The sequence below is a fragment of the Bos javanicus genome, chromosome 3 (assembly GCF_032452875.1).
Source record: "Bos javanicus breed banteng chromosome 3, ARS-OSU_banteng_1.0, whole genome shotgun sequence".
Classification (NCBI taxonomy): domain Eukaryota; kingdom Metazoa; phylum Chordata; class Mammalia; order Artiodactyla; family Bovidae; genus Bos; species Bos javanicus.
In genome coordinates this window covers 113,906,994-113,920,640 of record NC_083870.1, presented here as the reverse complement: position 1 = coordinate 113,920,640, position 13,647 = coordinate 113,906,994, and the positions used below count along the sequence as shown (strand labels likewise).

The 13,647-nt window shown below is 46.7% G+C and overlaps 1 protein-coding gene across 4 annotated transcripts in view; it reads right to left on the bottom strand.

The window, feature by feature from the left end:
- The window catches only part of TRPM8 (transient receptor potential cation channel subfamily M member 8), a 92,510-nt gene that overhangs the window by 10,781 nt on the left and 68,082 nt on the right, over nt 1-13,647 (bottom strand). For 3 of the 4 annotated variants that reach the window (XM_061412695.1, XM_061412692.1, XM_061412694.1), the window contains 3 exons: nt 11,445-11,635; nt 2,795-2,894; nt 1,400-1,433 (listed from right to left, as the gene is read on the bottom strand). In XM_061412695.1, the coding sequence (XP_061268679.1) occupies nt 1,400-1,433; nt 2,795-2,894; nt 11,445-11,635 (325 nt within the window). The remainder of the gene's footprint in view (nt 1-1,399; nt 1,434-2,794; nt 2,895-11,444; nt 11,636-13,647) is intronic. The other variant, XM_061412693.1, reaches the window with a different exon arrangement.

Here is a 13,647-nt window from a genome sequence, read left to right as displayed (position 1 = left end):
GGCTTCTTTACTCAACGTCATGCCAGGTCCAGGTCCCACCTTGGGGAGCACTTCCTCAGTCTTGGAAGCCAGCCCCTATGGAACAAAGGGAACCGACCCAAGATGCGCAAGCTACGTAGATCAGCGGTCATGTGGGGAGAAAAGCAATGAGGAGGAGCACCAAGGGGCCAGGTCCCGGCCTTACTGCCAGTTGAATCCAGCCCCGTAAACCCAGCTGAGACGACAAGAAGCAGAAGAACTGCCCAGCTGTTCCCTTCCCATACTCCTGATCCAGAAAAGCAAGAGGGAAATAAGATGGTTGTTTGAAGTCCCTAAAGTGTAGGGAAATAAAGCTGATTGTGACAGAAACATTCTACACAGAATGTACCATCATCCTGAGTGGCTGACACCAATGTATGGAGCAGGCGGCTCCAGGGGAGGGAAGGCGATGAAGGAATTGACAAGCCATGGGGGCAGGGGGTGCAGGTAGGAAGGTTCCAGGCATCAGTTCAGCATCCTGCACGGGACCAGAGTGCAGGAAGGGAGACCCATGGACACATGGCCTCAGATGTTTTACATGCTGCTGATAACACAGAAATACATATGCAAGGAATTGTGGACTGGATAAATCATCAGTTAGAGCTCCGAAAAGAGCACTTTTGGTTCATTTATTCAATGTTCCTTGAGACGCTCCTACAGGAGGGGATTTGGGTACTGGAGACCCTGCCACCCCTGAAGGGGTATTGTCAGCAGTGAAACAGCACATCCTGGGGGCGGCAAGGCAGGAAGCAGCAAATGTGCCATGTGACTGCAACACCCAGGGCCCATCCTCAAAATGCCATGATAAGAGAGACACCACCTCCTCCTCAGAGTCTAACAGGGAGCCAGTATTTATGAATCGAATGCCACTTCTCCTGAACCAAATCGTAATTTCCAGCTGCCCAGCTCAGGATGGAGGTGGGCATTCCCTCTCTAGGCCTGACATTTATGTGTGTATTCACACATTCATAATTCAAATTCAGTAGGTGACAAATTAGAGTGGCAACAAAGACCGGCATAGAGGCTCCCAGGCTCCCAAGCTGATTTTCTGAGCCTGCTTGGTGCTCCTTGTCATTGCAAGCATCTTTCTCTTGAGAGAAAAAGAGAAATGGGGTCCTGGGTTAGACAGAAGCAGGAGAAATTTCAGACGTTGTAGAAATGGGACTCAGGACTATTCCCACGTGGGCTAGAAACATCTGAAGCAATTTTGTTCCAGCAGTCAGACTTCACACACTGAACGAAGACAACTGAACACAGAAGAGGGTCATATCCATTTTTCAAAACAATTAACTTCATTTATTTTTGGACACCGGCCTCTAGCTGAAAGCTCAAAGATAATAGAGTTTAAAAAATATTTCCCAAACTATAAACAGGACCCTACCTTTGTATCCAGCTGTCTAAAACGATGCCTTATTCTTCAAAGATGTTTAAAAAGAGAGAAAACAGAGAAAGAGAGAAAAAAGGTTATTAGGTTCCATTTTAAAAAACAAAATACAGATCATTTTCATCTTCAACTAAATTAACATCAGCTACTTTTATCATTTTTACTTTCTTCCAAATATCCAATCAAAGCAGAATTGCATTCTTGTCCCAGTTGGAAGGACACCAAATTGATGCTACCTTTGTTGATGTGGGTGGGAGGTGGAAGATGACATGTAATGTCCATTCCTTCCTTCCAAAACTAAAATCTGTGAGTCCAGGGACAGAGGAGGATAGAGGCCTCTGCCTCATTGCTCGAAGAGAAAAAGCACACCTCACGTCCCGTGCTCCCCATAACTGTGTTAAGCCTAACAAAGAGAGTAGTTGTTCTTATGTTTATTCTTCCTTAGACGAATTCTGAGGTGTGTTTGGAGCTCTCCGTTAGAATTACATTTGACTATTAACCCTGTTATGGGGAAGGCAATGGCACCCCACTCCAGTACTCTTGCTTGGAGAATCCTATGGATGGAGGAGCCTGGTAGGCGGCAGTCCATGGGGTCGCTAAGAGTCGGACACGACTGAACGACTTCACTTTCACTTTTCACTTTCATGCATTGGAGAAGGAAATGGCAACCCAGTCCAGGGTTCTTGCCTGGAGAATCCCAGGGATGGGGGAGCCTGGTGGGCTGCCGTCTATGGGGTTGCACAGAGTCGGACATGACTGAAGCGACTTAGCGGTAGCATTAACCCTGTTAACCCCATTTTAAGCTCAAAGGGCATGCTCCTGGAGACCCTGCAGCCCACATTCTTCGTGGACCATCTATGGAGGGAGTGATGTGCCTAGTTCTATGGGATGTTTACAGCAACTCCATGTGCCTCATAGAGGATGCTCAGGACTTCTCAGGGACAAGAACAGTCTGTGACACATCAACCCAAGGGCTTTGCCATCTTCTAATCTCTCTGTTTCTTCCTCGCAGAGACACATGTGTGGACCCTGTAAAGTAATGACTGCTGCCCATGATCTGTGGATCTTCCCAGAATTCACCTCTGCAGCTATGGCACAGGGACCCATGCTCTGGTCACCTGGTCCATGGCGTTGCCTTGCAGGTTCCAAATATCAACATCTCTTTCTTCCCTGCAATCAGGAGGGCCATCAGATAGCAGGGGGGAAGGTTTTGCCCTTCCTGGAAGGCTGACACAGCCTTCTGTTTGTCACCTTTGGCTGTCTGAGCCTCCTGATGCTGCTCTCTGGTGCGAATTTTCTTTACACAGAGTTTGTTCAAGTAAGCTGCCTGTGATCTGCTAGCTTCTGTACACAAGGGGACCCTCGCAAAGCAGGAATAAACGGCTGACATACTCCTCTGACGGGTCGCTGGCTTTTGTGTTGATCTTGACAAGGTAATTTTCTTTCATGACACCCTCCCATGCCAGAGTCATGTTGTCTTCATTTCTGAAACCTTGAATAATGAGACAAAGAAAAACATTCAAATTGTTTCCTTTACCCCTTTCCCTCCTAAATCAACACCTGCTAGGCATTTTGCCATACTCTGGAACCAAAGGACTTGGATTCGTCCTGCACAGGCTGATCTGACTAATGTTACTCACTAGTGACTGCAGCAGAGCAATGGAATAGTAATGAAGTTCTTGGTAACGATGAGAAATTGGAGCTTGCATGAAATAGGAATGTAATTTGCATTCCAAACCGAGATCCAGCCATAGCCCATCTGTGTGTCTTGTGACTTAACAAAATCACTTCAGTACTCAATTTGGTTCTCACAATTCCCATGTCCCATTTTGATGACATCAGAATGCTACACTGATTATTCAGTTGGATTATTACTGATGGATTATCTATTCTCAACCTAACGCTGGGGTAGAAACTTTGGAGGAGAGGAGAATCATCCCTGGACTTCATACCTATCCTCTTGAAATATGCAGCCTGGGTGTAGACCTCAAGGAAAATCTTATGTTTAGTCTTTTCCTCTCACCTAAGCCAGGTGTGCTGCAAAATTGGCCTGGGGAATGTTCCAGCAAGATTTTTAGTTCATTTTTTTTTTTTTTTTTAACAGTAGGGCTTCCCTGGTGGCTCAGACAGTAAACAGTCTGCCTGCAATGCAGCAGACCCAGGTTCGATCCCTGGGTTGGGAAGTTCCCCTGGAGAAGGAAATGGCAACCCACTCCAGTATTCTTGCCTGGAGAATTCCATGGACTAAGGAGTCTGGGGCTACAGTCCATGGGGTCGCAGAGAGTCAGACACAACTGAGCAACTAACACTTTTTACAGTGACTTAGCTTTTCAGATGGCATGCAAACAAAAGAACAGATCAACGAGTCACCTGTGTTTCCAGGACTAATGCAATGGACAGCAATCCTCTATATGAATTCGTGGGGAAAGAAAAGTGCATATATTCATGCACTTTATCTTATTCTGAGATAAGATAAATCCCATGGATGGAGGAGCCTGGTAGGCTGCAGTCCATGGGGTCACTAAGAGTTGGACATGACTGAGCGATTTCACTTTCACTTTTCACTTTCATGCATTGGAGAAGGAAATGGCAACCCACTCCAGTGTTCTTTCCTGGAGAATCCCAGGGACGGGGAGCCTGGTGGGCTGCCGTCTATGGGGTCACACAGAGTCGGACACGACTGAAGTGACTTAGCAGCAGCAGCAGCAGCAGTGTTTAGTTTTAAATTTGTTCCTCAAGATGTTAGAGTTTAGGAATTGTTATAAGGTTTTCCTAGGTATAAACAGAATTAATTGGGAGTCAGAGGCAGAACCAATAGGCAAGGGGCAGAATTGAAGCAGATCGCAGATAGCAATATCCAGATTTATTTTTCAATGGTGGTCATTCACTTAAAAAAATAATTCCTAACTGAATTTCTCTTAACTGAATTTTTCCAAGCAAAGTCATTCTCAATTTGTTTTCCTCAAACTAAAGGTATGTGGAAGCCCAATAGGAGAACTTAATAATCACCTGGAAAAGGATAGATGCTCCTGAACTAGGTGGCTGGACAGCAAAAATGGCCGATGACTAAATGTCCAACCTCTCTAAGAATCAAGGAAATGTTGACTGAGACAATAACATAGCATTTTCATAACGAAACTGGAAACTGAGCAGGGTCTACAATAACGACTGTACCGTGTGTTGGCAAGGAGGTGAGTAAACAGGTTTCCCATATACTGGGGAAAATCTGTGAACTGTTACAGCGTTAGGGAACGAGGGATGGGATGGGAACAGACATATCAAAAGACTTCAACACGTACATACACTGTATCTAGAAATTTCTCCTTTGAAAAGAATTCAAAGGGGAAAAAAGTCACTGATGCATTCAAAAATGAATATATAAAACTGCTTATCATAGACATAGTAACCAAAGAGGAGAAACTATACATGCTTAACAAGGGATTGGTTTAATGAAGTACAGTATATCCATAGGCTGGAATATTCCACAGCTAAAAATTGTCATAAAGGTATATACTTATGGTGATGGGAGATGTTCTATGGGAGGTTATTAGTTAAATGAGCAAATTAGATTTTGAATATGTATGTACACAGCAATCAAATTATCATACACCCACCTAAGAATAACAGAATCAATACCAATATGCTATCAATATTTATCTCTAGATGTGCTGTGCTGCTGTGCTTAGTCACTCAGTTGTGTCCAACTGTGTGTGACCCCATGGACTGCAGCCCGCCAGGCCCCTCTGTCCACGGGGATCCCCCAGGCAAAAATACTGGAGTGGGTTGTCATGTCCTCCTCCAGGGGATCTTCCCAACCCAGGGATCGAATCCAGGTCTCCCGCATTGCAGGTAGATTCTTTACCGTCTGAAGCCCATCTGCTCTTGCCCTCAGTTGAGCTTCTCTGTATTTTTCAAATGCTCTATAAATAAATACTTTTTCATTCATGAAAAGCGATGGGTTTTATAAAACTGTAATCACTGGGTAGCATACATTTTACCATCACTTGAAAGTATCGGCCCAAAAGTACAAAACAGGGAAGCTTGGATTCTACCTTTTCTGAAAAGTTATTCGAAAAATCTTGCATTTTTCTCTAAAGAAGAGCCATGTGAAGCTTAAACCCCATGATTCTCCTATCACTGGAGGCAAATGCAAAGTAAATGTAGGAAATGAGTTACCGTGAGAGGAGTCGACGGCCACAGAATGCTGTGGTTCAGGAATTAGCCATCCCGAAAGAAAGACAAAAGGGCAGGTGGTGACCAGATGCCCCAGAATCTCCAGGGAGTAAAGAGGCTCTTGGGTCCCTGTCTTCTGTCATCATTGCATAGTGGCTGGAGGATTCTGTCCTCCACCCCCATCCCCCATTATGTCTTTATTCCTTCCTGAAACTAAGAACTGTCTGGAGAGAGCGTCGTTGGCTCACTGTTTCTCCAATTGTGGTGTCTCCTTCAAGGAGACAGGTGCAGATGAACACAGCTTATTTCTGCCTTCTTTGCTTTCCCTAGTTGAAGTTTCTGTCAACTTGCTGGCCAGGTTGGGGGATTTGTTTTCACTTTATTTATTTATCTATTTTAATTGGAGAAGACTCTGGAGAGTCCCTTGGACTGCAGGAAGATCAAACCAGTCCATCCTAAAGGAAATCAACACTGAATATTCATTGGAAGGACTGATGCTGAAGCTGAAACCCCAATACTTTGGCCACCTGATGCGAAGAGCCAACTCATTGGAAAAGACCCTGGCTGGGAAAAACAGAAGGCAGGAGGAGAAGGGGATGACAGAGGATGAGATGGTTGGATGGCATCACCGACTTGATGGACATGAGTTTGAGCAAGCTCTGGGAGATGGTAAAAGACAGGGAAGCCTGGCGTGCTGCAGTCCATGGGGTCACAAACAGTCAAACACGACTGAGCAACTGACCAACAAATGTTGCTTTGCTGCTTTACAATGTTGTACTGGTTTCTGCTGTACACAAAGTGAATCGCCATATGCATACATGTATCCCCTCCCTCTTGGGACCCCTCCCACCCCTCTAAGTCGTCAGAGAGCGCTGAACTAGCTTCCTGTGCTTTGTAGCAGGTTCTCTACTAGTTTTCTATTTTACACAGGGTAGTGTGTGTGTGCTCACCAAGAAACCAACACAGCATTGTAAAGCAATTATACTCCAATAAAAAATAAATGAATGAATGAAAACATATCCCCAAACCTGGCCAGCAAGTGGACAGGAGCTTCAACTAGAGAAAGCAACATGTCAGAATGAGTGGTATTATTCTGTACCTGTCTCCTTGAAGGGCTCACCACAATTGGAGGAACAGTGAGCCAACGACACTTTCTCCAGACAGCTCTTAGTCTCAGGAAGAATACAGAAATGGAACGGGAATGGGAGGCCACCAGACAGCTCATCTCCAATTCACCCACCCTCACCTTCCTCGGCCCCCGTTTGTCCACATGCCTGTTTTCTACATTTACGTTCTTATTATGCTTAATCACAAATAAGTTTGGGGAGGATATCTGCATCTTATCCTGCCTTCTCAGCCCATCCTGAATCCAAAGGACTGATCTGTCCTCACCCATACATCACGTCTCCTGATTCTATTGATTCTGGGCTGGAGAGCAGACCTTCCTCCCATGGAGCCCCTCTACCTCCCCACCCCCAGCTGGAATCCCACTGGTGATGAGGAATTCCCTACGTCACAAGGCACCAAATTATTTCCAGACAGCACTAACTGTTAGACATGGCTTTTATAGCTCAGTTGGTAAAGAATCTGCCTGCAATGCAGGAGACCCTGGTTCGATTCCTGGGTGGGGAAGATCCCCTGAGAAGGGATAGATTACACACTCCAGTATTCTTGGGCTTCCCCTGTGGCTCAACTGGCAAACAATCAATGCGGGAGACCTGGGTTCGATCTCTGGGTTGGGAAGATCCCCTGGAGAAGGGAAAGGCTACCCAGTATTCTGGTCTGGAGAATTCCATGGGCTGTATAGTCCAGGGGGTCACAGAGAGTCGGACACGACTAGGTGACTTTTACTTTCATTTTCACTTTCCTTCATACTTCATCAAACCTTCCTCCCCACAACCTTTCTCCATCATTTGTTTTTCCTCTGTAACCATTCAGGAAGAAGTATGAAACTTGTTGCCAAAGACTCTAGTTGGCAACACATTTCCTAAATTTACTTTGCATTTGCCTCCAGGTCTGCAGGCTTGGTTTGGTCCCCTGAGCCCTCCCACAGGTTCTACAGACATTCATCCATGACATGGCTTCAAAACAGACTCAAAGGTAGTTCTGAGACGCTTCATGACATGCCCCTGATCTTTGGGTGTAGTCTTTGAGCACAAATTCCAGGTCTCAGCTTTCAATTCCCATTCCTGATATAAAGACTTCTCATTCTTTTGGTTAGAAATTACTCACTCTGTCTTCCACAGCAAAACAATGAGAAGAAAGACGGTAACTTATCCAAATTGTCAAAACACTTTTCCTCATTAGGAAAGGCAATTACATACATGCGATAGCTAATGACATCCCCAAAGTGACATTGAACATCTTGAAATAATGCTGTTAAAAGAGTCGACAATGAGGATTCTTTAAACTGTGACATGAGATGGGGGTCCTTGTACATTTACATTCTGAAAGCCAGACTTTAGGGGATCATGGCTGCAGGAGTAACACAGAAGCAAATTATGAACAATACTGAAGGTCATATTCCTGAGTATCTTTCCCCCATTTTTCTTTGCAGGAATCAAACAAAAAAATGATGGTTCTTAGCAAATTAAATTTTTCTTAATTACAGCCAATTATCATATCTAGGTTAGTAAAATTCATGTTTTTACTTTCTGAATCATCAAAATATTTGGGATATACTAGAAAGACAGGAATGATTGGCCCAAAATGAAACATGAATCCCATGATGGTAGTCGTGCATTCTTAGTCACTCAGTCGTGTATGACTCTTTGCAACCCCATGGACCGCAGCCTGCCAGGCTCTTCTGTCCACGGGGATTCTCCAGGCAAGAATACTGGAGTGGATTGCCATGCCCTCCTCCAGGGGATCTTCCCAACTCAGGGATCAAACCTATGTCTCCCACATTGCAGGCAGATTCTTTACTGTCTGAGCCACGGGGGAAGCCCAGTCAGTGAGCAGATAAATAGTAGCTGTTTCAAGCAACCAGGTCTCATGGAGTTGTTAGATAAGATACAAGAGATCTTCTTAGAGACTCAGTGAGACCCTTCTTGGCTTTTCCTCAAAAAAAAAAAAAAAAGAGAGAATGGAAATCTCACAGGTTCTAGGGCTTAGTCCAATCTGGGTCATCAACTCTGCATCCCTAGGCAGCACACAGAGCCACTGATGACCTCTGTGAGTCCCTGAACTGATGGAGTCCCTGGGATACAGGACTTCTAATTTTACTGAGATAAGTCAGTCACCCCAGGCCCTCAGCACTGGCACTTCTGCCATCATGGGCCCCTTCCTGGATGAAGAAAATATTTAAAAGATTATATGACTGGGTTGGTATAAAGACAAGTATATACCAACAGGGGTTTCCTGGACAGCTCAGTGGTAAAGAATCCACCTGCCAATGCAGGAGGCATGGGAGACACAGGTTGGATCCCTGGGTCAGGAAGATCCCCTGGAGAAGGAAAAGGCAACTCACTCCAGCATTCTTGCCTGGAAAATTCCATGAAGACAGAGGAACCTGGCAGGCTACAGTCCATGGGGTCACAGAGAGTTGGACATAACTGAACATGCACCCACATATATGAAAGTAAAAGTGAAATTGTGTCCAACTCTTGGCGACCCCGTGGACTGTAGCCTACCAGGCTCCTCCGACCATGGGATCTTCCAGGCAAAAGTACTAGAGTGGGGTGCCATTTCCTTCTCCAGGGGAATCTTCCTGATCCAGGGACTGAACCTGGGTCTCCCGCACCGTTGGCAGAACTTTACCGTCTGAGTCACCAGGGAAGTGCTGGCTTCCTACACATGTACCAACAGATTTTCTGTCACCTAAAAATTATTGCTTTTCCTTCTGACTTTTAAAAGAAATGGAAAGATCCGTGTGGACCCCAAAGGGTCTGGGCCCCGTCAATGTGCAGACGTCTGCCCTGCAGCTGCGCCCCACTCCCACCCCGAGATGGAGCCCCCACTTAAGCCTGAGGCTAGAGGACAAGCTACAGGAGCCGGTGGTGCTCTTTCCCACTCTTTCTTCGTGTCCAAACATCCGGAGGAAGGAAAATAGGCCTCTCTCTCCCTTGGGCTGAATCTGATGGAAACACATTTGTGGGTGAGGAAGACTTGCCCAGCTTAGTGGCTCGAGGAAGGGGCATTAGGAAACCCTAGGGTCTCGGGGGAGAGAGCCGGATGTGGGTTCTCTGCAGCCAAAAAGATGGTGGAACCAGGTGTGACCGAGGGTCAAGGGTCAGAGAGTCCAGCTCCCACAGCCGGGGCGAGCAGAGGGGCTGGTGGGGAACTGCCTGCCTAGAGTCTAACAGGGCTGAGGAGGTGGGCAAGCATGCAAGAGAGACAGAGCAAACCCCACGGCCGTGTGGACTCTTGCCTTCCAGAAGGCGGTGTGGGAGAGTGTGCAGAAGACACCCCTGGAGACCAGAGGCTCGGGTCGGGGAGCAGCCCCCAGAGAAAGCATTGCCAGACCCCAGGAGCAGTGGTTGGTGTGAAGGGGTCGGGCAGGGTTCAGCTGAAGGATCCACCACGCGCCACACGATCACGGGTCAGCTGGAAACACGCACAGGCCAGAGGGCACGAAGCCAGCCCAGGGCAGCGCCACTGTTTCCACAGAGGGTTTCTGCTCTTTCCTCTCCCTTCTCCCACGCTCCAACCCACAGAAGGCCAGTTAGGGCAGCTGGTGAGTGAGTGGGCAGGAGGCAGGGAGAGAGGAAAGCCAATGGCCCACCCTTCCTGACGAGTCCACCAGCTGAGAAGGGTGCTAAGCGGAGCCTCCCCTCTGGAAGACGGCGAACGGGCTGGTTAATCTATTGGACAGCGGGTCCCAATTCCTAAACTGAGATTCTTCAACCAAGTAAGGTCATCGGAAGATTTTCTCTAAGAGCCACCAGAAAAGTCACGAATGAAGAGGAAAAGTTAAAATTTGACATAACCTCCTTCTCGTTCTGCCTCTGTAACTCAGCTCGCCCCTTGCAAAGACTAGATCACGTAGGTCACGTAGTCTCAGAAGGTGGGGACGTGCAATACTAGGAACTTGAGTTTATCTCACTCACCCTTGTCCTGCTCTTTGTAATCGCCCAGCCCCTGCAAACCTGCTTAATCATGCCTGTCCAGGCCAGGCATCCCCTTCCCCATCTTGACTGCTGTTCCTGCATGCATGAAACCCCTTAGTTTAAACCAGCCTATTAACAGCTAGTGTTGCCCACTACAGTCTGTCTATAAAAACTCTGTAACCCCTTTATTCGGGGCTCAGAGCTGAGAGTGTTAACTCCTCTGGGCCCGCCAGCGTAATAAACCTGATTCTCCAACTCTCTGAGTGTGGTGCTTGGTTTCTCGAGTACTGGCTTCTGCAGCAATGAGCCTTGCCAGAATCAGACCTAAGGTTTCCCAGAGAATAAATGTCACGGAAGCAACAGAGAGCAAGAAACAAGTCACATTTTGACACTATCCCACCCATTGTGTTTGTTCAACATCCTACTTACACCATTATGATGTCCGTCCAAAAGCGAGCCCCCTGGAACAAGGCTGTCCCAGCAGATCTAGATGTCTTTCTTAATCTATTCTTCCTCCTGAGTTAAGTCACTGGGGGACTCGACGCCTGACCTTCACAGACGAACACTTGGGTTGTTTTTTTTTTTCGGTTGTGTGGCACGTGGGATCTCATTCAGTTCTCCAACTAAGGATCAAACTCAGGCCCCCCGCCCCCGCCTTGGGAGCTCTGTCTCAACCACTGGGCCATCAGAGAAGTCTCAGGACACATCACTGTGAGTGCTGAAATAACTGTGACTAACCCCACCGTTGAGATGTGGACCAGACACCCTCCCAGAAACGAACCCTCGCCTCTGGGCCCCGGCGCAAGGGTTGAGCCACTCACAGCAGGCGGAGGGCTCCGTGCTCCTCTCTTTGCAGCAGCACCGGAAGCACTTCTTGGCCACCTTGTAGAAGTAGGCGAAGACCACGAAGGGGAAGGGGATGTTGAGGCGGCTGCAGTATTCCTGCACCAGGAAGTACCTCTGGAACTTCCAGACCTGGTCGTTGTTTTCCTGGACGGTGCCCACGGTGTAGCTGGCGGGAGGGGAGAGAGGGTCGAGACTCAGCCTTCCACAGGCCTGGCCATTCCAGCGCCGGATACGGCGACATCGGTATCAAGCTCTCACTGACACAGGAGAGAAAAATCCATGCTGGTATCAGAGCCTGAACAACTCAGGCACTCTTTCGTTCGTGCTGGGTCAAAATTAGATCTGGCTTTTGTCTTGTTGTTGCTAATCACAAAAGATTGTCCAATGAAGTTTAAAATGATTCCTATTTCAAGACCTCTCAAGGGTTCTCTTTGTCCGTTACTCTGGTATTGTGTTTCATATTGAGAGGCCCAAGAGGATGACTCTCATAGGAATAACTTGCCTACGTCATTGTGGGAGTTTAATTATAAACGATCTGGGAGAGCCGTTTGTTAATATTTATCAAGGGCCTTAAAAATATTTATCCCTTTGACCCATTGATTTTATTTCTGGAAATCTAACCTAAGAATAAGGAGACACTGAGAAAAGAGAATATAGAAACGGTTATACATCATGGGTGTCTGGTGCCCCCACCATCCACCCAGCAGCATGGAACAACCAAAATGTTCAACACTAAGAAAATGTATCACAAATTATGGCTAATCCATAAGATTACATTATGCAGTCATTAAAAATTACGTTTATAACTAACTTTTATACTTTGGGAAAATGCTTATATGTGAGTGAAATAATAAGGCTTGGGTTTTTACTTACAATACCATCCCACTGTGTAAATCACAGTTCATAGGGAGAAAGAGATCCCCATAAGGAAAAATAGGATGTCTATTTACTGGGAAAATGTCTGATTATACTACTGACTTACTGGTTGCAAATTAAACCAAGATTGCAAGGTAGCCAACACTTGTATCCACCAGACCCTGTTGTCAGCATATAAGTGCTATGACTAACAGATCAGGAAACTGAGGCAGAAGCAGGGTAGGTAAATTGAGTCACCCAACTGGGAAGTGATGAAGCCAAAATTTGGACCTTGCGACCCACTCCAGAGCCTGTTCGCCCTGTCACTGCCCGATGCCATCGCATGACGTGGCGCATGAGTGTTCTGGGTTATGCTTGTTTCAAAAGGACCTGCTTGGTGGTGGTGGTTGTTTAGTCACCAAGTCGTGTCCGACTCTTTGCGACCCCATGGACTGCAGCACGCCAGACTTCCCTGTCCCTCACCATCTCCCGGAGTTTGCCCAAGTTCATGTCCATTGAATCGCTGATCTGCTTGGACTACTTAGTAAAAGATTACTGTGATGCATTCTACCATTCACTGAAGTTCAATCATCCAAGACAGTTTTACTGCTAACACCAAACCACCCCATTAAGAGCCAAAGAAGTAGCAGTGAATGCTTAGAAATCACCTCCAAGCAAACCCTGATTGCAGATAGATTAAATTCTCCAAACTCTGGGTAAAAATTTCAGAGGCCAAACTTCTCAGGCAGGCCAAATGGGATTCATTTGTTGTGAGACCTCACTCTTGCTCTCTGCCACACTACCACCTAAGACTTAAATATCTTCAGGCAAGTGATGGTCATACACACAAGCAAAGCCCTAACCTACATGGAGCACGGTTGTGACTTTGCCTGTAAGTTCAGCTCCTCTTATCTTGGCATTGACTGATGAATCAGACTCCTCCAGGTCCTGGGGTCTGTGCGGGGCAGGCTTTTGCAGGGAATGCCTCTTCAATAGGGGGTGGTTTTTAAAGTGGAGGGAATTCACATTTACTGAGTATCTACTATCCATAACCTCCCAGACTAGGCATGTAAAATGGTTTCTTGATTGATCATGTGTCATCTTTACGTGGTAGATTCTCTAGGTGACAAGCAGACAGGACTGTGATGCGTGAGCGTGCAGCAAACTGAACCCAGCAGGGAAGCTGCCGCTTCTTCCAAATGTAGGTCAGGTTGCTCGGAGACGAACACCCAGCATCATTATCTGTCCTGGCCAGTCCCTGCTGATTCTGCATCTGCAAAGGACACCGCCGGCTTCTGTTGCTGCAATGAGAGAGGACGGCAG